Source organism: Nesoenas mayeri (genome assembly GCF_963082525.1).
Source record: "Nesoenas mayeri genome assembly, chromosome: 1".
In the NCBI taxonomy this organism is placed as follows: domain Eukaryota; kingdom Metazoa; phylum Chordata; class Aves; order Columbiformes; family Columbidae; genus Nesoenas; species Nesoenas mayeri.
In genome coordinates, this window is record NC_137541.1 from 108,125,660 (window position 1) to 108,151,809 (window position 26,150).

At 38.9% G+C, this 26,150-nt stretch overlaps 1 protein-coding gene across 4 annotated transcripts in view; it reads left to right on the forward strand.

Annotated features, from left to right (window-relative positions):
• CNKSR2 (connector enhancer of kinase suppressor of Ras 2) overlaps nt 1-26,150 on the forward strand; it is a gene marked incomplete at both ends in the record, with an annotated part of 212,516 nt that overhangs the window by 19,800 nt on the left and 166,566 nt on the right. For all 4 annotated transcript variants that reach the window (XM_080363336.1, XM_080363337.1, XM_080363338.1 and 1 more), the window contains one exon: nt 16,285-16,448. In XM_080363336.1, the coding sequence (XP_080219462.1) occupies nt 16,285-16,448 (164 nt within the window). The remainder of the gene's footprint in view (nt 1-16,284; nt 16,449-26,150) is intronic.

The window sequence follows — 26,150 nt, forward strand, 5'->3', positions numbered from 1 at the left end:
CACCTAACAGGATGCACTAGCTCATGCTTACATAAAGCGCTAGTGTGATCTGCTCTAGTTTTGGTGTGAGTATTCACAGGCTTGAAGCTAAATCTTGGATGGTCTCAGGAATGCGGCCCATATTTGAGAACTACAGTGTAGCTGAGGTGCATATACCTTGAAGACCTTACTCTGGGGATTTTCTAATGTTGACCCTTTTTATTTCTACAGCATTAATGTTGCATTCGTGCTAGCATATAGCATTCTATTTGCATGTAGTTAGTCCTTAGTTCCTTTACTGAGGGTGGTATGGGTTTGGGTTGCTGATAGCTGTGAAAATAATGTAATAATCAATAATCCTGCAAAAGCAGTTGTGTACTGACACTCTTCTGCTTTTTTCTGAGATGAAAGGTTTATTTTTCTGGGCATCTAAAAGGACAGAGTTGTTGTTTTTTATGTCTGTGCCCTCAAAAACTTTTTCTAGTTCTCCTCCAAGGTATTTTTTTGAAACATCACTTTCTCTTTGCTTTTGTTTAATTGCTTTTAATTGTTTTAAACATTTGGACATTCACGGGGCATTTTTTTTCCCTCCAGATGTGAACAGGCCCTCTCGAGGTGATTTAGAAAGTACTGTTGCTACCAACTGTCTTAGCTATAAATTTAAACTTGCTAATTTACTTAGTAAAATTCTTTCAAAACTCAAAAATGTTAGCATCTAAGGATTTAAATTGGGCTGTAAAGGCATCTAATCCTCTGCGTCCAAATTAGCTTTCTTCATCCTATGTTCAGAAAGGAGGAGAGAGACATTTTGGGATGGAGTTCAATAGCATCAGGCCAAACATTGAAAGATTGTTTGCACAGCTGTGTCTAAGCAGTGACCAAACTGTTAAACAACCTTGTGGGGGGAAAATGAATAGAAACTCCTGTTGGCCAGGGGACTGAGTTTCCTGGACAGTGCTCAGGATGTTATGAAGTCATTGTACATGCTGGGTCAAGGCTTTTACCCATATTTTCCTCTTGCATTTGGGAATAACTCATACTTTGCTATTTCATAACAATATAATTGGCTTAAAGCATCTGAACAAAAATCTGTATTGACGAATGATGCACTGTAGTGTACTTACCTATAACTTCAATTAAGGAACCTTTTCCTGCCAGTGAACTGATTCACTGATGTGAGAGGAGACAGTGCCTGTATATCTGTCTTGCTTCCTTGCAAATTGTAGACTATGAAACTGGACTACTGAGCAATAATTTAATCAGTGGCATCAGAAGAGCATTAAGCTCCATTAAATGTTGGGTCACCGTCAATGTCAGATGAGTATTAAATTATGGCCTGCAACTTAGCAATACACATCCAAAAGGCAGTGTTTAGGTTCTTGGCAAGCATGTAACAGTTCATTATGGAACAGATGCTTTAGAGCTTAATATGTGACTGAAGTGTCAAGTTGTGTCACAGAAGATGGGCCCAACACTAAATGTGATGCACAGACTTTGTGAGACCCATGTTAGCAAGTTGCTCCCTACCTGAACTGTGTGGGTTAAAAGTGTTTCATTAATAGGAACTCTTGTTGAATGCTTGGAAGTCAAAGCACTGCTCTGTCTGCCAACAACTGGCTTACAATGTAGAATAAGTTATAAAATTCTCTCTGCAAATGATGAAGATGCAGTGTTCCTGATAGGACGGAGGATCCCTACAAGATGCTCAGAGTTTGAGTTTTTATGTAGAAAAAACATAATTTTCCTTTGGATTCTGGTGCATCGTGATGTTGCCAGCCTGATATTTGGAGCATGACTTAGATACCTTTATTGCTAGTCACAGATTTTTCCAAGTGACAGCAGTAAGGTGGAACTATTACAGTAATGCTCTTTCTGGGTGGCTTTGCTGATGTTAGCAGCAGCTCTCATGCAGCAGCTAAATCATTTAGGCTCTTGTCAGTCTGCTGTACAGCTTCTGCCACTTAGCAAAGCTGCCTGCTGCAGGAGATGCTGACCACAGAGCCCTGCAGGGACAGAGAGGAGGATGAAAAATGGTGCAAAGAAAATGAGGAGATGAAGAGAGGGAGTGGGTTGGGCTGGCAAAGTAACAGATGTCCTGAGGGAAATTTTTGCACGTGGTGGTGCTGGGAAAGGAATAAATAAGAGTGATATTGATATAAGTAAAGCTTACCTGGTCTTTAAGCAGCCTCTAGCTTGGTGGTAAGGTGGGTTCTCCAAGTGGGAATCCTAATAAGATTTCCCAGCCCATCTGCTGAGACAGCTGTCAGGGTTCTTGCTGAAATCTTGCCTGTCATTATGATTTTCTTATCTGACTGTAACCACAAGTTGACCACATAGTCTTATGGGCACAATATCATGGCAGGATATTTTTAAGCCTTGTTACAGGTTTTTCTTTATTGAGGATTGCATCACTGGTGCTCAGGTGTTGCGATTAAATTCTTGCCGCTGTGCGGAAATGGATAGTACTTCTGTTTTGTGGTGGTGGGCTGCAGATGGGAATGCTGCAGTTTCAGCTGAAGGAGCCTAAGGCAGCTTGGCACAACAGTGGTCTTCAAGGAGGAGTCATGTTATCTGGCTGCAGGATGGGCTGACAGAGGTGATGGAGCAAAGTGCTGCAAAACCACTCTGGTCAAAAGTCTCCAGAATCTCCTCCTGATCGTAATTTTCACTCTAAGATTTAGTGTTCATTTCTTGTTAAAAAGTACTGTCCCAGAAATCAACACGTCCTATATTGTTATATTGTTATTTTAGTTTTCAAAAATATACCAACATCTTGTTGAAATTTTAATACTAAACTATGATATTAAAGCTTCAGAAATTTATTCCATTTTGCACTTTTCTCTCTATTACAGTTGTGAAACTGGCCATTATGCAGAGCACCAGCTCTGAAGGGGACTTTAGCAGAGCAGAACCTGTCATGAGGAGGGGAATTTCACCTTATATTTATAGATGTTAGAATTGCCATTCCCTATCTACCAGTGCATGACTTCATGCATGCTTTATTTTTAAAAGCCCTGTCATTTCTAAAGTAGTTCAAGTTAACAAAGACATTCTAAAAGAACTGAAGAGCATTAAGGTATTACTGTTTCTTAACAGGAAGCTGAAGTAATACATACACACTAAGATGCATGTGATGCAGTAGAAGATCAGAACACAGCTGATAAGTATGTGTTTAACAGACTGGTTGGCATTTGGAAATGATGGTGGAAAGGATGCATTTGATACCTTAGAGCAGGCACTGGGAAATAAACGTGTCATCTGTCTTTTCAAAAACCCGCTCTTTAAGTGTCATTCAAGTTCAGAAAGTTTATTTTTAATGAGAGTAAAGGAGTCTGTGGCAGGTTAGGGACAGGACAGTCTTTTCCTTCAGTCTTTAGTGGCAAGGAGGAAGGCATACAAAGTCAGCCAGAATTACTGTGATCAAAATAATAATTATCGTTAATTCATTCAGGTTTTACAACTACTTGAAATGGTATCTAATGTTATGTTTCAGGTGCAATTTTAAGAATAAATACAGAATAAGGAATCTCGCATACAGTAAGAAAATTAGTACATATAACAAGTCTGCAGTTAAACTCTGCAGAGTGAAAATTCAAATATGTTCTTGTACATTTTGGTTTTGGTCTTTTATTCCGGCTTTTGATTAGGTCTGGATGAGATGCTAACGAAACAGTATTTTTATACTGATAGACCTTCTCCAAAACTTTTCAATATAAAGTAAACATTACTTAAGTGGTCCAGAGATAATGGAGCGAGACCAAGAAGTATACTACAGTTGGCTGTATACAGCTAGCTCATAAAGTGTTAAACAGCTTTTACCTCCTGGTGATAGTTTGTGGAAATGGGCAGGAATAATTGGGATACTTATCCCACACCGACTGATGAAAGTATTTAGTTGTACCAGCCGAGGATATTGCAGAATTAAAGGGTGAAGATCACACAAAGGAAACCCAAACTCAAAGTTAATTCAGTGGTAAAACTCAATATTTTTTTTTCCTTTCATCTGATAAGCTATGTTAGCTAGAGTCTATTGAACTGCAGCCTTGGTTAAATCTTAGCTCTGTTTTAGTTTGCCATGCCTTCCATGTGGCTTGAGGCAAGGCTGTTTGTAAGTATGGCTGAGCAAAATGCAGGAGAGCATCATTTCCCCTTGTGCTGCCTTCTGGAGGGCTCCACACAGGTAGAGCTCTCACTGACCCTGTGTTTTCTGTGACGTTTTTGGCCTCTTTCTACATGAATTGCTTGGGAGGACGAATGCAGTGTGCATCTTCCACCTCCCTCTAGGTGGTTCTCAGTGTTGCCTGCAACAGTGGCAAAGTGTGGGGATTTCAGCTTTTTCTTTGGGTTTGCGAGTATGAGGCCTCTGAATTGATTAAGTGAATGCATGTATATGTGTGCATTATAAAATGCTAGTAGCACCAAACTGCAGCATTTTGCACAAATGTATGTAGTGTGTAACACCTGTATTTAATTAAGTACCTCATCCTCTCCTTGGGAAAGAGCTTCAGGAACAGGTTTCATACCATCAGTTTAGTGCTATGCAGTTAACAGTTAAAAAACAACTTGTTATTAATTTTGTCTGATGCGTACACACATTACTTTCCATGTGGACATTCATTTCTCTTTCCTGGGGATATAACATTGACGAGACTTGAAAGCGACTAATATGTCGGTGTAGATTAATTCAGTCTTTGAAGGATCTAATTCCTAGTTACTGCTCTTTGCTCATATGGATAAATTGTATGAGCAAGTGATTATACAAAATGAGAAACTAGCTAAACTGTAACTTAGATTGTCACTTCAGCATTTTTTAAAATTTTTATTTGTTTATGACTTATGCAGAGCTGATAACATTATTTTAAAAAGTATATTGCCAAAGAAAATAAAAGCAACTCATGAATGTATTTTGCCATGATCCAGTTGTGTGGGTTACACTCACACTTTACAGCCTTATGGTTCATATTGTAGATTATGGAATGTGTTCTTCTCCTTTAATGAGTGAGAGGGAGAGTGGGGAAGAGCAGGCATGTAAAGTTGTACTTGCACATACTTTTATGTAAAGCTTTCTACTTTCAATATAGTTTGAAGCAGATTGTCTTAGACAAGAAGCTTAAAACGGAAGAGTTTTCAACTTATGATACATAGGATCTATGTGTATAATAATGTAATAGAGCTGTACTTGTAGGACTGTAGGTGGTTATTTCAACATACTCTGTTCAGTTACAGGTGATATCCTCAGGATTCTGGCTTAATTCTGAAATCCTTCCTGAGAGAAGACAGATAGAGCCAGTGAACACAGGATGATTTTGCTGGTATTACAAGGCAAATTAAGTGTAGAGGAAGGAAGAAAAATTTGGGGCATGGGTAGAAGTCATCATATAAGCACTCCCAGCCAAAGCTAGTGTCTTATCTACTGCTGCTCCAGAGAGCGCTTCAGCAGAAGTGTGGCAAAAGTGAGGAACTGCTTGTGCTGTAAAATAGAATGCATTGTTTTTAACCACACTGCTGGGCTGCATGAAATCCACGTACCCTGTGTGATGGCATCGCCAAATAAACCTTGAAGCCTCATTTGAACCATTAACAGATTTCTCCAGTAGTGAGGGACAGTGTAAAGTACTGAAGTAAAGGAAAGCTTCAACAGCTGTTGTATTATTTTTCCAGGGATGTGATGTTCCAGCTTACTCCAAAAGGATGCCTTCTGACATAATAAATTCTTGGCAGCAAAGCTGGTTTTGGTGGTGAAGAACTATAATAAAGTCTGTGGCAGAGCTTATTTGACTATTTTGTGTAATAGCATGTATCAGCCCATTTGAGAGAGAGAGAAGAGGAGGTCCCTTCTTGTGACAACAACAGTGTGTTTAATGTGGCTTCTCTGGAGCACGCTGTAAAAATGCAAAGATGGGAAGGCATTTGAAAGAACAACCAGTACTTATTTACTTACTTGGTTAATGTCAGGGGTGTGCTTGGCTTACATAAACATCTTCTGACTGTCTTACGTATTCTACTTGTTTTTTTCCCCTTTAATGTGTGGTTCATTTCTATATTGCAGAGGGGTGGAATGGTTACTGAGACACTGTATGTGAAGTGATGAATATTAGGAGTATGGCTTTCCCTTTTTTATTCATACACTCCTACACAAATCAAAGTATTTGACCAGTGATTTTAAGTTACAGATGTTTCTTTGTCATGTGGAGGGGAATCTACAGCTTTTTCTGCCCACAACCCTAAAACCGTCCCAAATCTCTCACTGTGCTGAATTGTGTGAGCTTCTGCTAAAGAGAGCTCCAAGCCTGGGAATTGCATGGGCGTTGGGAGAAGGAAGAATGAATGGGAGTTCACTCAGAGTTTGAAGAAACTTTCCCTCCTGCCTGCCTGCTGTAGGCTTGGACACTGATGGCTTTGCACTTCCTATAGTTATATGTGCTAGTGTGAAGCACAGCTGCAAATAATCATGGGAGATGGCAAAAAGTGATGGAAAATAAAGACTTCCATATCTTAAGTCTTGAGGGGGTGTTTCAGCCTTATAGCCCCTTCTGAACTGTTGAAGAACCCAATACCACACCTATTTAGGAAAAGCCTCCCGTCCTTAGGGAATGTGGTGGTTGCATTTCATTGCTGACAGTCATATTTGGGAATTTGGCAGTTTGTCATTGCTGTGCGGTGCAAAATTGTTCGGGGGGCAGAGGCTGTGCGCCAGCACAGTTGGGGTGGGAGATATGCAGCTGTGGCCCCAGGGTTGGGGCAGATGGAGGTCTGCTTTACCTTGGGCACGCTGTGCCCTTGCCAGCCCTTTCCAGCTCTGGCATTGTCACATTGGTGGTGTACCTGAACCTGGTGGTACTCACTTCAGCCTATTTTAATGTCATCAGTGTTTGCTGCTTGCTTGAGAGATGTGTTGGAGAAGTGATAGGAGCCATACGCTGTTGTTGGATGGACAGTTGCTCTCCCCACGTAAACCAGCGGTGTAGCCTTTTTGTTTGCAGGCACCGCAATATAATATGTTTGGTGATCAGCTGAGTTTTAATCTTGTATGTTTTGTGATAAAATGTCTTTTAATCTTGTAAAGTTGCTTCGCACTAGTATAAACCTCTAAAAACTCTGAAGTCAGAAGTACAGTGCTGAGAAAAACTTTGTGTTGTGTTAATAAATTGCTTTATTCCTAATTGGTTCCCCCTAAAATATAAAGTTACTCCTTCTAGTCTAATATCCCTACAGTGCTAGTGATGCAGACAGATGCTGTACAAGGAATCATTTTAGAGGAGAAAAATTTTTATGTTTGAAGTTTAAAAAAAAAAAAATCCAATGAAACAGAAATCAAATAGATGTTGGTTAATGGTATTTAGAACCCTAATTTTACAATGCTGATTAAAAAATGCCTCTATGCCAAGATAGTTGCAATGTATTCTAATTTACATGTTGTAATTGGAGCAGAAATGTGGTACCTTGAGGAAGAAGTTAACTATTGATTGGACACAAGACTTCCCTCTCTTGAGTTATTCTGCAGACTGGAGTACATGTGAAAAATGAGAGTGTGACTATGTGAGTGTGAAAACAGCAAAGCGAAATGGAGTAGAAATAAAAGTAGCTGTTATAGGGTCTGCCTTCATTAACTAGCCAGCTTGAGTTTCATGGAGGAAGAGAGGGTCAGGACCATGTCTCCTTGTATATTACTCTGTACAGACTCTAGCATCCTGAGACCCTGAATAAGACTAGACTGTCTGGATCCTTGTGTATCATAACAATGCCACTTCTTCCTCTTGTTTTTTTGCAAAGCTTTGTGGTACATTCCTTGTCCTCAAAGCTGCATCAATAATAATGACAGCATAGATTTATGTAGGAAAAAAAGGAGACAATAATGGGATTTCCTCTTGCAGATTTTAGAGGAGTATTTAATTCAGTATTTATAGTCTATTAATCTTTATAATGCTTGGACAACTTATTGGTGAACTTCTGGTTTTGGTAGAATATGATATTTAACCAACATCCTCATCCCATTACCCCGTCAGTTCTTTGTTCGGAATACAAGTAGGATTCTTTTGGAGGGGAAAAAAACCAACAACAAAAAAACCCAAAACAACCAACCAAACAAACAAAAAAACCCAGCACACAAACAAAAAACCCCAAAATATTACAGGATGGATAGTTTTAGTGTATCTCTAGATGCCTCCCAAATTGTGCTGAACTTCTAACCCTGAGCTTAAAATCTGTCATTTTTATAGATTGAATTATGAGAATGAATGCATACTTTCTCATCCCATCCCCATTGTGACTGCCCTAGGTCCCTGCAGTTTGTAGTAGTAGTGTTTATCAAGAGTGAATGAATGCATTCCTTTGATTAGCTTCATTTGAGGGTTTCCTGATATTTAATGATGCTGTGGGTTGTTTGGCTCCTCTCCCTTCCACTAGCAAAGAGCTTTCTGCTGCCATCATCATCAGCCACACTAACTTTTCAGCACACTTCAGCATTTCTCGTGTGCAAAGGCCACAGCTGTAGTTGAACAATGTGGTCATTGTAATCCAATAATAAGAGTCCTAAATATAACAATAATTATAACCTCTTACATTGAGAACAATATTGATAATCAGCGGTACTAATCCTTGAATTTCATAGAAACAGTGCTCGGCAGTCACTCTTGCAGTGTTATCTATGTTTTAAGATTTCAAATACTTTGCAAAACTTATATGTGCTTGTATAAAGATTTGGCTTTGCTGTACAGATGGGCATAATGGAAACAAAAAGCACTGAGAAAAATATGAATGATTATGTTTATCAACAGCTAAACAGAACACTTTGAATATTGTTCTTGTAATTAACAAGTCTAACTTGCCATAATAAGCCCTGATTATAAGTAGTCTATCAGCAAGGACTGATTTTATTAAAAATATGTTCTATTAGACACTGCACCCAGTTCAGTCCTCTGTATCTTTAAATCATGCTTGTAGTTAGTATACGTGTACACTTTCAGTCTGTCTTTTCTTTAAAATTTCATTTTCTTTTTTCAAGAAAACCCTTTTAAAAGTTGGTCCATGTGAAATTTTTTATAAGGTAGAGCTGCTGACGAGCTATGTATGATCCACTCAGTCTTGATCTTTCTGCAATTTTCTGATGAACAAAATTGCCATTTATTGCCAACATGGTCATACAGTTCATATATCCAGGTCTCATGAGAGTTGATGATTGTGAAAAGATCATGTATCTGTAGACACAGAAACAGCAGACACTTAGAAGTTAGATTCCTTGAACAAAATTTGATTTTTAATTACAGAATTTGTAGTGACTTGAGACAGTACTTCTTTCATCTCAAACTGCTGTTTCAACCCACTGCTGTTACAAATACACCCTTTGACTCCCACATTCTCACCCAGAATAATATTATAGCATCTCCTAATTCACTGGTGTTTTTTTCTTTACCTGAGCACAGGCCTTTCTCCTGGCGAGGACCTTAAAAAGAACAGAGCAACACGCAATGTCTAAAATACACTTTTATTTCAGTTCTTCGTTTCGCACATCTCTTCAGGAGCCCAGTGTGATACCTTCCTCATTTACTCCAGTGATGTACACAGTACCTCTGCTCTAGTAACCAGAGTCTCAGCATTTATAATACCTTCAGGAGGGGCTGAGTTCAGATTACGTTGCTGTTTCTCATGGTCTCATCAACTGTCCTTCAAGTTCTTCATTCTACAAACCTAACATGCTTTTTTGGAAGTAGTAGTATATATCTAGTGGATTTTTTAATGCATTGTGTTTCTCTTTCATTGCCTAAAAATGTAGGATTTTACAGGTTAATTAATCCTGTACCCATTCATAAATCTGGGTCCAGCAATTAAAAATTTTTTAACTTTAAAACATATTGTAATTTTTACCCAATCTGTAATAAAAGCTGCTTCAGGTGTTTCTTTTGCTGTCCTACCTGCAGCGCTTCCCTGGGATAGGGCATTACTTTTTTGCGTCTGTACCATCCACGGTAGGCACTTGCTATCCACTTAAAACATTCTGTTCTTTGCTCTGTCTATTGGCACTGATAACTGTGACATCTGTTTGTCACATATGAAGCCCAGGAGGTGCTGAAGACACCGAAGCAGCGAGCATCCTTTACGTGCGCATCCCTTATGTGGGCAAAGGAGAATTATCTTTGCCTCTCAGGTGGGGGAGCAGCTGGCTTGGCTTGTTCCCGGTTTCTGTGGTGACATCCATACTGAGGGACATGGAGAATTTCCAAATGCCAATCTCCCACAGTCAGACTGTGGACTTTCCTAGTCTCACCTCTTGTGCTCTAGTTCTCCTAGTGTGAAAGCTGAGTGTGTACCCCAAACAGGAGCTGCTGTGGTGGGGAGAATTGCCAGCCCTGGGCTGCCTCTGCCTGGGAGCAGCCCTCTGGTTGAGGTCAAAGAGAGGGAGAAGTTTCCTGGCTGATTGTTTTGCTCTTTGATGTAAGGAAAGCTTGCATTTTTAATAATTGAAGCAAATAGGCTAGTAGCCTACCAGCTCCAGATAAATAAAGCCTGTGTGCGAATGTGTAATTCATAACACAGTGTTCTAAGTTTTCAGGAACTCAGCTGAACATTCAAGTTTGAAATATAGTGTGTGGCATAAGTGGACCTACATGCACTTTCTAGGGTGATCATTTATTAAGAATAGTTGGCTTAAATTTAACGCATATTTAATAGTGAGTAGTGAAAAAAGTAACCATGGTATTTTTCTGAATATCTCGTGTTTTAGTGGTTCTTGCCATCATGTTAGTTTGAGTAAAAATATAACAAATAATAGTTTGCAACCTGAAAAGGCACTGAACAGTGCTACATAAATGTCTAGCTTTTATTAAACTCTAGTTTAAACTTTTTTTTTAATGACTTGTTAAATTCTGTGCTACAGTCCATTGGCTGAATTTGTGTTTGTTAAGGCATACAACTGATGGAGGTCAGATAGAGCATACTTCTTCTGTCCAGATTGAAAGATTAATTTGTTTGCCTTATATTTAAAGAAAAAGAAAAGCCCCAAACCTGTAATTTTTATTTTTTTTTTAAGAAACCTGTGTCTTTTCCTCCTGTGCTAAATGATTCCATTATTTTCTGTAAGTTATTACTTTTCAGTTTACGGAAGAATGGCTTGCCAAGGGAAGTTGTCAGGGTGCATCCTTGTCCTTATTTAATAGGGGAGCATAAAAAAGTTTCAGGTGTGATAGTTAAACCTGTAGTGTTCATTATCTTTCCCTTAACCCAAACTGAAAAAAAGGCTGATAAGGACATGAGATTTTCTAGTCTTAAGGAAAAATTCCTTTGCCATCAATTTGGGTAAGAATATTCTACCTAGTTGCCTCTATTTTTAGAGCTGTATCTTCTCTTGTATATCGGAACAGCTGGTTACAAATTTGAGTTCAGATCTAGCTGTAGGAAAATATAGTCTATCTTAATACTTTCTGATCTCTTTGAGGAGGGAGGACAGACCAAACTGCTTGCAGGGAAGGAGCAGACTGTGGGATCAGAACCAGAGAATGTATTTCATGGAGAGTGTCATCTGAGTCTGAATTACCACAGATGTGCATAACCTTTTCTGACACTGAATTACAGGGTAGTTTGTTGGTTTAGTTGTTTCAAAAGAAAACCTGTTATGTACATGAAAATAAGATAATACCTCAGAGAGATCATGAAGTGTGCAATTGTGTTATTAGTTAGGAAGATTGCAAGTGTGGAAGATTTCCCTGGAGGGTAGCAGTGCATCTTGCAATCTTATTTGAGAAAACCGTGTGAGTGAAAAAACAAAATGAAACAGTTCTTGATCAGTTTCTACTGTGCCATTGTAATAAAAGGAATTCTCTGCACAGAAATCTGCCCCATTTCACATCAGTAAGCCATTAAAAATTGTTAATGATTTGATGGACTCCAATTTGGCTCACACAAGGCAGAACACAATGACAGAGCAGGGAAGGAAACCAGCTCTAATATGTTCTAGTTGCAAGAGAAACTTTTCTAGAGAAATGTTTTAACGTTAAAAGCACTGAATCTCTTGAGCAGTTTCTTTTGGGGGAGCTTTCTTTACTTTTGGTATTGTTTTGTGCTTGTTTAGTCCCACAGATGAGGTAGAACTTGCTTTAAATGTAATGAAAATAGTTGTTCCTTTTCTGTTAATGCACAGAACAGTCTATCTGTGTACATAAGACCTCAGGGGTATACTAGCTGACAAAGATTTGCAATGTATTAACTTAACATATCAAATGCTCTTCTAGGCCCCAGTCAAACTGGCCTGGTAATGAGTGTATGGTGAGGAATCTTTCAAGAAAAAAAAAAAGAAAAAAAAGTTACATTATATAGTATTTCCTTTAAAGAGTAAGTCTAAAAGGAAGAGGAGCACCATCATATGGTTTGACTTTAAGCTCTCCTATTATTGGAATACCTTTACCTTCATATATACTCAAAAGATCCTGTGGTTATTTTGGCTGAGAAGGCGAGCTGTTGAATATGAGACTTACTTGTGTATTGATATCACAAAATCTGTTTGATATATTATAGAGCAGGTGTGTCAAACTCAGTTTCACTGGGGACCATGTCAGCCTCGCAGTTGCCTTCAAAGGGCCAAATGTAGTTTTAGAACTGTATAAATGTAGGAGTAGTTACATTTATATAGTCTTAAAATTACATTCGGCTCTTTGAAGGCAACCACAAGGCTGACGTGGTCCCCGGTGAAAATTAGTTTGACACTCCTGCTATAGAGCCTTATGTATCCAGAGCATAATAACAAATCTGATTTTCAGACACAAATGACTGTTCTTGAAATATCCAGAACTACTAGATGCTTGGCAAACTTAATCACACCTGTGGCCAGGAACAGAGATTAGTACATCAAACTGAGTTATCTTCTGGGATTCCTTGGGTATGTGGATTGTATGACATCCTCTGATATGAGGGCATTGTGGAGCAGAAGAGGAGCAGACTGTGCCAGCTAGAAAAATGTTTTACTATGTTGAGGTTGAGTGGATGCTGGACTTGCAGGAATATTGTAAAAGACAAAGTGCTCTTAAGAAATCTGTGCTTTCCCAGTTAGCTTCCAGGGTGTCTCTGTGGACCCCATGCACCTGATGGATTTTGGTACATCTTGTCCTGTCTGAACTTAAATGGCATTATGAGGCACGGGTGCCTGTTTCCTGCAGTTCCTCTCCTGTTGATGTGAATGCAGCAGTGGCTGATGGGCTGCTGGCAAACATGCTGTTTGCCTGGCTCTGGGTTGAAAAGGTGTGGGCAAGGAATGCAGGCAGCCTTTATGTATTATTATTATTATTATTATTATTATTATTATTATTATTAATTTCCTATCTGTACACAGTTTTGTTTACAAAAAGAGTTGCTGCTCTTTTTTTTTTTACGAAATAGAATGACAGAAATAAATGACTTCAAAAAGGATGTTCTATTTAGGGAATGACGGGAAGCAATTGTGGCAAGGTATTTTGAAAATGTCATGCAATTTATGATTAAATTATTTTGTTCTTTCATGGCTGTGGTTCTTACGAAATTGGTGAGTCAAGCAATTGTCAGTAATATTTTTGCTGTCTTAAATTTTTTTCATACCCTATATGAACTATATGCATCCATCTATATTACATCTGAATGACAAAAATACATAGATAGCAGGAAGAGGAAGAGTAACAGCTTTATTTAGAATTAACTGTCAGTAAGTGTTTATTAAGTGCATCTGTCATGTCTTATTCTGGATTTGTTTTGCTAGTCTCTTAGCTAGGAATTCATTTTTTTGATACCTGATGACGTTGAATATTTTAATGTTATTATTCTCATTCAGTAGTCTGTGTAAACAGAGTGGGACTTAAGTTCAGGAATATTACAAGTACTTACTGTCTTCTTTTTTAGTCATTTAGTGAAAAAACATCTATGGCCTATTTTTAATATGTTTTTAGATGAAGTGTTTCATATATTGTCAAGAATATTCAATTTATTTCAAAAAATCAATGCCATTATGCATGGGACTGTGCTTGTAAAACAGCTCATGCAATTAATATACCAGATGGAAGTCTTGGGCTAAGAAGGGCTTTTGGAAAAAATAGATGCAAATATGGATAAATCAAGGAGGCTTACTTCAGAAAATTCAAGATAATGGTATCGTGTGTCTCCGTGTGAACAAATAAAGTGGATTCAAGAAGACTCAAGGACAAATTATTTCCTTTTTTAACTTAAATGTTAACATCTGAGTTCTAGATGTTTGACTTGGTAAATAGCCTCTTTTCCAGGTATCATGCAGAAAAGAAAACCTAATTTTTATTGCTGCTTTTCTGATTGCTAATAATGATGAGCATTGCCTAGCATTTCAGAGATACACCACAGTGTTTGGGTGACTTGAAGGCTCTCATTGAAATGCTTTGGAAATATGCAGGATTCATGCCCTTCGGCATGTTCTGAAGCAATGGTGTCTAAGAAAAGAGAAATTAAGATCTTCCCCTTGTACAGCACACTGAGTAGGTGTGTATTGTGTTGTTCTACAGTGAAACATTACTTGTGATTAACAAGCAGTTCTAAGGCCAAAGGCTGAATATTTGTTATTTAAGTACAAAGGAAAAAAATATCAAAAATTCGGTGAGGCCCTCCACAGAGCATCAGGGTGTATTGTTTTGACTTTAGAGAGTGTTTCTGTCTTCTTTTCCATGCACACGTGTGGCAATCAGGTCATTTTGTGGATCAGTCTTGGTGGTTCTGATTATGCAGTTTCCCCTAAGGTAGTGGGATGAAACCTGGGAGAATAAAAGCTTTAGTAGATCATTGTTCTTACTGAAAGTTTAGCCATTTGTATTTTCCTTACTGGAGAATTAGAGAATAATTTTAGCTCCTCACAAGCCAGTCAAGCACATCGGGGAGCCATGTGGGAGGATGTGATACATGAACTGTCCTGAATCACGATTTTGTTCCCTGCTAATAAGCTGTAATAGAGTCTATGACCAATTGGAGTGATTGTTTGATTAGAAAAGGAAACAAATGAGTGGAAGACATGGCTCTAAATGCTTGATTAACCTAGACCTTTATGTGGCTTTGTTTCAGAGGCAGGAAATCAGGTGGCAGATTCTAGAAGGTCATGGTCAGAGGCTGCTGGAACTGGGCGCCTGCTAAGGAGAGTTTCCTCTATTCTTGGGCCTAGAGTATTTGATTTACAGTGTGTTTGTATATGGTTTAGTTTTGGTGTGTGAATTCTAGAAGTGAAAGCTGTGTGAGGATTGTACTGATGTGTGCAGGGCACATTCAGCTGGATGTAGCAGGGATGGAATGTGAGTGACGCCTGCCCAAAGACTGAGCCAGGAATGGCAGGCTAGCCTGGCACTGGGGTATCCCTGAATGCAATACCAACATGTTCCTCATATGAGTCTCTTTGGAGCTGTGGATACACCCTAAAGGGGGTGAAACAGAACCAAAAATACAACAAAACCAGTATCAGAGAAGCTTTATGTTGCAAGCTGTGGCTTTTATGTGTCAGCTGGGGCTCACCAGTTAGACTGATCTTTTAAATGTATCCTCAGATTTCTCAGATGTTTTGATTAGCAAGTTAAAATGTTCTCGCTTCCTTGCAACCTAATGTGCAGATGTCTTTTCAGCATTAGAGAGAGATATGTGCTGGCTGGGGTTGTTTGAAGACAGCCATCAGAAAGGTGATATCTCTCAAGAAGCTGCTAGATTAATGCATTCAGGTTTTTGTCAAAACCTGCTACTTGGTATCAATCATGATGATCTATTGGAAGGTATTCAGACACAAGTTTTAGATGGACCACCAAGTTCCCAAGAGTTTTCCTTATCCCCTTAGCACAAGGATGCACATACTGCAGAGCTTCCCTATACTGATCTGGCCCTCTTAGGCAAAGATTGATTGGGAAGGGATGGATGATGAATTAACTCATGTTCTGCGGCACTCTTCGCTCCATGTTGATATGCTGTACCTAGAGAAGGGACCATGTCTTTCTCCCTTCCCTTTCTCCCTCTTCTCCTCTCCTCTCCCCTCCAAGATGTAATGGAGGCATTGCTAACATATCTGTTATTAGGGGCTGCCAGACAGGCATTCATGGTGCAGTATACTACAAAAATTCAGGGCTGTGTTCAGGGTTCAGGAGTGGCTGGTATCATCCACAGGTGGAAAAGCTGTGGCTGCCATAGCTCTCCCTCTGGGTAGCATTACATTTTTTGTAATGTTGAAATGTTCCTCTTAAAGGTAGGGAAAGTATCATCCATTGGCTTGATTTTTGGTTCCAGCCCAGTTTTATTTTCTATGGCAGTATAAAAAGTTGCTAACTTGTCCTCCCTTCTTCTATTCTGTTTTTGCAGGTCTTGATGATTGCCTGCAGCAATATATTAAGAACTTTGAGAGAGAGAAGATTAGTGGTGACCAGCTACTACGCATTACTCATCAAGAGCTGGAAGACCTTGGAGTCACACGAATTGGCCATCAGGAGCTCATCTTGGAAGCAGTAGACTTGCTCTGCGCCCTGGTAAACTTCTTGGGGAAAACTGGGGGAGAGGACAGTGTTTGCATATTCACAGTTTGCGTGTTCAAATTTCTAGTCCTAAAGACGATCTAAGTAGTCCAAGAAACTCCTGACATGTAACGTATGAACAATTTAGCATTTTAAACCACAGGCAAGATAAAGAGCGGTAACTAGTGATGGGATGGTGCTTGTTAAATAAATCGGTATCAGAGATTTAAGGCTTGCGTATGTCTGAATATTTCAAAGCTTATCTGAAATCAAAAAAGGACTAAACTGGGTTTGGTTTGGAATGTAAAAGAGTTACATATGTGGATGCAGTAATTGGGTGCTGGTTACCCTTTACAAATAAAATGTCCTGATATTAACCATGTCATTTTTCACTGATCCTTTCATGCAAATTATGTTTTAGATGATTATTCGAGCTTGATGAAACATAGCTGCTTGTATTTCACAGTAAAAAGGATTAAATACATTTTTGATTGAGCATACAGAGGGAATTTCATAATGGTCTTTTTGGTCAGGTCACATCATGTGTAACTGGGATTATCTCCTTAGTGAGTGGTGTGGTGGTGCCTTCACCCTTCTCACAAATTTTTTTGTGTGCCTGTAGAGATCAGTGGTAGGTTGAGCACACTGTCCACATTCACTGCTGTAGGAAGGATTGTGAACAGCTTTGTTAAGATGTACTTGACTACCTAAAGTGGTGTTTTGTGGATTTTTAATGCATACTACTTTTCCAAGCCTCAGAAGCAGTTTAAGAAAGCCGAATCCCAGTAGAGGCAATCAAAGATGGTAGGCTGAAAGGCTCTTCGGAAGCCTTGTGGATTCTCAGTATGCATCAGTTTTTCTGAATATCCTGTTGTTGCATCTTTGGGAGATAGATGTGAGGAGTAATGAAGACAAGGCTGGGCCGGGGGGAGGGGGAAGGGAGCAGAAGAAAAAGTAAAAAAGAGGAGAAAATCTGTTCCATGCAGGAAGACATTTGTTTTTAAACACATCCCAGATTATTTTATTTAGAGTAGTCTCAGAGTGGCTCAGTGCAATGAGTTAGTTTATCTATTTGTTTTTGAAATAATAGAAAGGATGTAATCCTTAAAAAAAAATAAAAAAATTGCTACTGATATTGAAGGGAACATAGTGTTATTCACAAAGTACTTATCAGGCAGTGCAAAAGAAAACAAGAAAGAAAATACTTCAATTAACTGAGACAAAAATCTAAGTTAGGTTGAATGCTGGTGACCGTTCTTTCCCAGCACACAGGGAGACAGATTGCAGCTCTTTCAGAAATAACCTGCTTCCACAGAAAGAACCTTGTTCATTAGCTGATTTTTTTTTTCCCAGATATGTATTTATAGATGTTATCTTAGACAAACAAACACAACTTTTATTTGTACATCCCTTATCTTAGGCAAAAGTCTAAAGAACTAAGTTGAATATAAAATAAGGAATTTGTAGCAAAGGCTAACACTGCATCCTTAATTCACGCAGCAAGTCTCTAACCTCCTGGTCTTTGTTGTGCATGTAGTTTTCTCTTCTTTTCTGAGTTCTTCTTATAGAAAACAGCACCACTGAAACACAATAGCAGGTATTCAGATCACAGCTTCTAATTGAAGTTGAGGTTTTTGCAGTCTCACAATTGGCTCCTGATGGCTCCTCAGGGATACAAAATGTGATTATTATATTGATTTTAGTGGTCTTAATTTGAATTTATTGTTCAGCAGTCAGATAAACCTCTTAGGAAATTTAATTCAGAGACAATCCTTTTGGCTATACAGGTCCTATAGTTACAGGCTTCCCCTTTTTTATTGCATCAGTATCTGTCCTGGTTAGTGCTTGCCCATACTTCCAAGCAGCCTCTAATGTTGACTGTATTGTTTAGGAGAACTCTAAGACTATGACTCTCCAACATAGGATAACTGCTACTGCAGGAAGTTACTGTGCAAGGTATTTTAATGAAAATTATCTGATTATTTTTTCTGTTTCACCGAAGTTTGATAGGGGCTTCATGATAGAATTTGGCATGAGTTAGAAGGGTATGATCCAACTGAGTTAAGATCTGTGTGAGTGCTGGAGATGATGGCTGGCATGATGTGGTGGGAATATGACTGTTAATTTTGCCTTGGAAATGTAGTCTCTGATTATAAACTAATCACTAAAAAACAAAAGGATTGTCACTTCTAACTCTTCTCCCCATTCTCTCTGAGTTAGTGAGTGACCACCTAAACAGTTTTTGGCATTGAGGACAACTGAGGGGGATAGATCCACCTCTCACTGTTCGTTCCTGGTCCCACTCCTCAGGGGAGAGTTTCCAAGATAGAGTTTTCGTCAATGAGGAAAGCTTCTGCAATGTTGATAGCTGATGTGTTTTAAGAGCTGCTTCCTTCCTGCTTCCCTTCACAGTATTTCTGAGGGTAAATTTCTGGTCCTAGTTTCTGCCCTGTCAGCTGTGGATATGACAAATGACAATCCAGCTGCTTGTGTTGCAAGCCTACAGTTCAGGGGGCAACATTGTCTTCTTGGAGAGCCTGAACAAGTGCATTTGGCTGATACGGAGAGACCATGGGACCTCCTTAACCCAGGTGGAGGCTGTTGAACAGTGCTAAATAGACAAACTCCTTGCTGCAGTAATCGAAGGAAGCAGTTAAGATTGACAGTGCTATTTAAAGGATGTACTTTATTGATTTTTGACAGAAGGTGGGTGGGTGGCTATGGTCTCTCACAGTATTCCTGTCCTGTCATAAGCACTTGCAACAAATGGATCTTCCAGTGTTTGTTAGCTGATCAGAGAACAAATAGCGGCCTGTGCTATCTGTCTTAGTAGCGTTTCTCTTGGCTGCCAGCCTGCCATACTGTGCTCTTGACAAGAGAGCCAGCAGCCTGGGGGTGAGATGCACAGGTTTTCTTCTCCTGTGGTGCTTCAAAGAAGGAGGAATAAAGATTTTGCCCAGCTGCTCTGCTGCTGTTACAGGTCACTCTTGACTGATAAAGGTGGAGGCATACATATCACACACCATCACTGAAGCTGAATGTGCTCCAGGAGAGAGTGGGCAATGTAACTAACATGGTTTATTTCTTCACTCTCTCCTTCAGTCTGTGGAGGTGGGAGCACATTCAATAGGTTGTCTTGACTCTGTGCAGCTTAATGTCTTATAAAATCCGTGTGTCAGAAAAGGCAAGATAAATGAAATGTTCTTCATGCTTAAAAGAAAGAAGTAGTGAGGTCTGTGATGGTATTTCATTGTTGCATGGGTTTTGATCAGTCCTTGGGGAAACGTCATGATGGAGATAAGCCTGTAGAGATGTTCTGTTTCCAGCATGACTTTCATTTCAAACTGGGACATGAAACCAAGATCACACTGGTGCCACTAACAGGTAGTAGATCCATGTTTGATGTGTACATGTTTATTCGTAGTGACAAAATCTAAAAAATTAATTGGCATCTCAAAGCTGTTTGAAAAATGGTAAACTAAGAAACTGCATGTCCAGCTCTAGAGATAAAACAGAAATTGTATTGAGTTAGCTACTATGGTATTTTTTCCTCTGGGCCACTCCAGGTAATACAAAAAAGATACATTTGTTCATTACTGAGAAAATTATCACACAGATGCAGCCTCAGCCTGATATTTTTCAGTATGTATATGGCAGTGAAGCTAGTCTAAGACTGTTTTACATTTAATCAGTAAACAAACAGTGTAGCACACCTTCATCCACACATAAAATATGATGACCCTGATTTTTCTGGTTGCTTTAAGAACTGGAGGTGAACAAACAATACCAAGAGAAAGTAAATTGAGGACAGGCAGAGGTGATGCTTATAAAAAGAGGAATGCACACTGAAGAACAGGTTACTTACATTATGCCATCAAATCACTGTATCAGTCTTCAGGTTTGGAGTGCATCTGGAAGTCTTGTAGCTCCTGTGCAGCAGAAAGCAAAGAAATGCCTGTAATACTTTTTCTGTTTGTCAGGAGACCGTGTTTCATTTATCAGAACTAGCCATGACCATATTTTATTGAGTGTCCATGGACTCTAAATTTTGTCTCCTTGGTATCATATATTTTCCAGAAAATGCTGCCCTGTGTTGCTCTCTGAAGAATACAAAGACTGAAGGCTACACAGCCAAAGATTTCTTCTTATCGCTACAATGCATGAGGATTTTTTTTGCTTTACTTCTCCAAAATATCTTGTACATTTAGTTTGAATGAAGATTAAATTAGTTTTGTTCAACTTTAAAATGTGAAATATTTTTTAGAAGGAGACTTTAAAGTGAGAAATATTTTGTTCTGGGAAGATAATATTTAGGAAACTTCACAAGTAGCTTTAATTTTCTTTAAACAGATAACTTTGTAAAGTCCCTGTGAATTTGCAAAATACTTCTTCAAGGAATGTGCATTTGTACAGAATAGAGTTTGTTTAAAAAAAACACAGCGAATGTTTCTTTGTATAGCATACTGGTTTCAGTACTAGTGTCATGCTAGTTACTTAAATTGGCAATGGCTGCACAGGAATTTTTTACATACTCTATATTTGAATCTGTAAAGCTAGAAGATTTCGACAGATGAAATAGCATTATTATTTGGCAGAGAAAACATTGGTGTGCACTAACAGCATGAAATTACTTATCATTTACCACTAACACAAAACATTTATATGCAAATGAATGTAAAAAATAGGCCTACTTTACCCATGAGTGATTCAATTCCTCTTAAGAATTATGCCTTTTATCTTAATTTCATCTTCTTGCTATTTCTCATGCAGAAATCCTTTCCTTTGCCCTTATCACTAGTCAGATCTTAAAACTACTTCTGTCAGTAATAGTGAATATTAGAATTAATCATCGTAGGGCTAAATGAGGAAGACTTCATTTCAGAATGGAGATTTGCTTGTACTGAAGTTGGGATTTATTGTTAATATTCTGCATGCTCATAGCAGAAAAATTACTTACCCTTTTTACTATTGCCCTTTCAAAGTTAAAGTTCTGCTTATATATCATCCACCTTCCTGTCTTCAGCCTGAGACAGCTTATCTGCCAAGAAGGAAATCCTGAAGTCCATCACCAGATGAATAAAGCTAAGGATTTAAAGGTGTTCTGATAGCTCATATAGATCATGTTGAAAATGTTTGTTGTTGTTGTTAGTAGATCTTTTATACAGAGTTGCAGTAAACCCAGGGATATGCTAAAGGCAGTAAATATGTCTGTATGCAAAGGATGAACGTTCTTTCTCCCATTCGGCTAAAGAATCAGTTATGGATCCTAGATGCTTTTCTTAGTTGCTTTTTTCTTTGGTCTGTTTGGAGTTTTGGGCAAGTGTGAAATACATGCTCTGATTCATAGAGCCATAGCATGGTTTGGGCTGGAAGGGACCTTTAAAGATGCAACCCACCAATTTAAAGGCAGGCTGGATAAAAAGGGCTGTAAAACATTTTAAAGAGATAGTGTATTAATAACAATCTACTTTATTTATTTATTTATTTATTTTTAAATTCAAAACTGCTGATTAGCTGTTTAAGACTTTGTGAAATGCATGTAACTGGATATGTAACTGTAACTTTGAATTCTGGAGAAATAAGAGGACTTGGCTGGCTAGGGACAGAATTACATGCAAAAGAACATAAACAAGAAATAATGAGCACTTAGTCTTGCAGAATTTGCTGATTGAATAAGAAGAATAGTTACATAATTGCTCTATTAGTGCTACAAAGCATAACCAGGTCTTGGCTTTTTGATGTGTTGCTTGATTGTGCTGTGGAAAAACAAGGGCATTTTTCAGGAAAGGGGGTGATGATGATAATTATTAATCTTTCTTGGGTTCTGCAGGGCTGTAAGTGCCATGCACCTGATTTTTTTCTGACTACAAACATTTAGGACAAATATTTACAGTCTTTGGAACCATTTGCCTTTTAATCAGTATATACTTAATACATGCAGTAAATGATAAGTGTCATTTGAGCTAACTGGCTTCTTCTCCTTATCTACTTATTCTGTGTTAATGAAACAGATGTGTAAGGATCACGTGTTGTTCACTTCTAAATTACCCCATATGTCAGTGCTATTTGAAGTAGAGAGAACCTAAATTTTGGCATTTCATGATGCTGGAAGAAGGGCCATTAGAAATATGTTGTAGGCAGATCTGATGAGGTATAAGTTACATAAGACACCTTCCAGATGACAAGCTGTGTTCTCAGTTGCACGTAACTTTGGACTGGTAAGCTCTGCCTCATACTTTGTGGGATATGTTCAGCCAAGTGTTTTGGAGAATGAGGTTCAGATGCATTTTGTTCATTTTTAAAAAAGAGTTTGGAGACAAAGGTTGCAATTTTCCTCAGTGAATTTTTGGCTGTCCCAAATTTTGAGGCATGGTTTTGAAATGGATGCTGTGTGCCATGGTAGCCATGTAATGCTGTTTTTATTATTAATTTAAAAACTTCCCCAGGCTTCCAGAGAAGTGAGGACTCTATGAAATTTACTAGATCTGGGTTGCTTGCTTAAAACCAATAAGTATTACATACAGAAATGATGCTCAAGAATTTAATATGGAACATGAAAGCACTGAAAAAATAGTGAGGAGCAGAATTAAGCTTGCCTGAGGTTATCTTAAGTCCATTTCTTAGTAGTCATATAGTATTCTTACCTAAAAGTCCTGCACTCAGTCTATAAATACATGGCTGCATAAAAGTTGTGATCAAGACATCTATTCTGAGGGATTTCTGGATTTGTTAATGGGACTATGGCTATGTCTGTGTTGCATTTTGTGATGTGTTTAGGCCTAGACTTCTTTTGGTTTCTGAACTTAGCTTTTTTTATTAGCTGAGACATCTTTGCACTTGTAATGAGCAGCATAAAAATACTCTAAACTAAACGTCTCAGCAGCCTCTAGACACCCTATCTGAGCCAGCAGAGATAGTGCTGTATGAGTTAGGAACCCTTTACTTTTTAACCTGTGCTAGCAGTGTGAGGTGCACTTTCCTTCCAGCATGAATTAAGTGAATTTAACACAGGAAGGTGGGGAGGAAGGGAGGATGATCAACTAATGAACACTGATCAAGATAATCCAAATAAGGTTCACTTTAATTCCAAAGTTTGGTTACCAGACTCTCTTCCTGCCTTGTGGTGCTGCTGCAAGACACACAGGGAAAAAAATGGCAAAACTCATCAGTGGTGATTAGAGCTGCTGCTTGTCAGCATGTGAAGAAAAGAACTATAATTCATCACTCACACTGTCATGTGAAGCCACAGAAAAGTAATTAGCAGGTAAAATGTCTATTAATAGCTTCCACCACCTTTAGTTTGAGCACCTGCTGACAAGCTATTACTCAGTGTAGCTTAGCTTCATCAAGTTCTTGTTTTGTGATTGCCAGAATAGACTCCATTAGAGTCATTTCTGTTGAGGTGGGGTGTCTCTGAAGAGACTCTTGCTCTGTGGCCTCTCATTATGAAAGCAGATGCATAGACTTGCTTTGCTGCTCATAATCTCTACAAGCATGCAGAGATTTCTTTGTGGTTCTTTCAGTGACTGTGAATTTATTTTGGTTAATGAAAGTGTAACTTGTGTCAGTGCTGGCTAAATGCAGAGAAGGGGAAAACAAAGAGTTTTCTCCTTTGCCTGCAATTATCTCCTTACATTGCCTGAAAATAAACACAGTGCATTTCTAAGAAAACCTTATTGTTAATAGTATATTATCACATATAAAGTGTGGGAATTATTATTTGAGTAAGCTTTTTTCCAATTTTGGAACATACAACTCTCTTCATTTTTAATGTGGGCCAGAAATATTAGCGATAAACAAAGGGGGGATTTTGGTAGCTTGGCTGATGTTTTAGGATCCTTCTACTTGAAGGCTTCAATAAGGACAGCTGCCCAAAAATATATTCTACCTGAAATTTATCTCTGTATTTTCCATTTCTGGCTATATCTGTCTCATACTCCATGTGGAGGCTTTACCAAAATCATTGCCATTCCTCATGCAAGACCGAATTTTATATGTAGCGTAGGTATTAAATTTGTCCCTAAGGCTTTTTTATGTTAAAGAAAACACAGGCATTTGATGAGTATGTGTGAAAATAGACTTTATATCCATTAACTTTGTCTCTTCCTTTCCACAAATCTTACAGTGAAAAAAGACATTTGAAAAAGAGTGTCTGTAGTGGTGATCACATGAAATGTTAACAAGAGCCCACTATGCTTTTACATGAGCCAATTTTCTAAAGAAGCATATACACAAATGCACCCTATTTTGCTGTCATAGAATAAATTTTTGAGAATTGTTTTGCTCAGTCTGAAGTGTTCAATATTGCAGGTTTTCTTTTTGCTGGTGTTTTGCTTGCTGCTGGGATGGGAGGCCTGCTCCATTGCCTGTCAGGGTTCTTGCTGTGGTGGCACAGCACAGCAGTGCAGGATGGTACCCAGCTGCTGCCTATCTAAGCAGATGGGGGGGAGGATGGAGAGAAAGGTGAAATTATTTGAGATTGTTGTGGAGGAGCATTGGGATCCAACCCAGGCCTCAGCGTGGTCTCCCCCAGCCATGTGCCCTGAGTGCAGCCTGGCTGGGAGATGAGCAGGTGCCTGGATTGCTCCTTCCCCATGCTCACCCCTAGCTTAATAAAGGACAGCGAGTTTTGGGGCCAAGGGATGTGGTTTTTGCTGAGGCTCCATAGCAGCTCAGTGCTGGGGCTGAGAGTGTTTCGGAGGTGCAGTGTGGTGACTGCTGAGGAAACTCATATTTACCTCATGTGGTTTGAAGCTGAGCCAAATATTTGGATAATTGCATTCAGTTTCTTAGTAAAAGCCACCTCAATTAAGAAGTTCAGCATTTCAGTGTGTCAGAAAGAAGGGAACTCTGTGGCCAACCAGGTTTGTGGTCGATGCCCCTGTGTTGTGGGGAGGTGAGCACCATGTTGTGGGGGTGTCGTGGGGCTTGCTTGTGGTGGGGTTTTGGTTTGTCTCATCTATAAGACATTTTGTGTGACTTATATTTCATCCAGAATATCTTTCATTTGATTCTTCCCCCATTAATTTTGCCAAAATAAGCTAGATGCCCGAGAAGCAGGGTGAAATAAGAACAAACCTGATGTTTTTTTCCAACTCACTCCTACCCAGTCTGCAATCTCCATTGTGCTCTCTCAGCCACAGCAACCAGAGAAAACGGCAGAAAAAACAAATTTATTTTTATCTGATGTTTAGCTCTTTTAATTTGGACTGATTTAATAAGTTATTAGTTATGAGCCATTTAGCTGCAAAGTACATTTTACATTTCCATCCCCGTTTATTGTTTTCATCTTGTAATTTTTTATTTATAACCTACCTCTATCTGTTGTATGATTGCTATAGACTGTTTACATGGTGGAAAAGTCACTGCCCAAACATACAATTTGTCTAATTGAATGCGGTGGCAGAGGGTGGCGCCTGTGCAGAACCCATGCAGTTGAGAAATATGCCCGCAAAGCCGCCTTTGCTCAGAATATGAATGTTCACAGAAGTCGTGATTATTAAAGTGCAGCCTTAGCATATGGTCGCTTCCCTCCTTAAGTCAAGTCCCAAAGTGCATCCTTTGCTGCAGAAATATGGTTGTTATTTTAGCAGTTCCCTTATCAAGTCTGTTGGGTTTACAAGCACAAAGAGGGGTTGGCCCGAGAGAGCAGACAAGCTGTGTGCTGAGGTTTCTCCTTTCTGTGGTGATCTGTCTCCCGTTTGCTTGGGAGTGGAC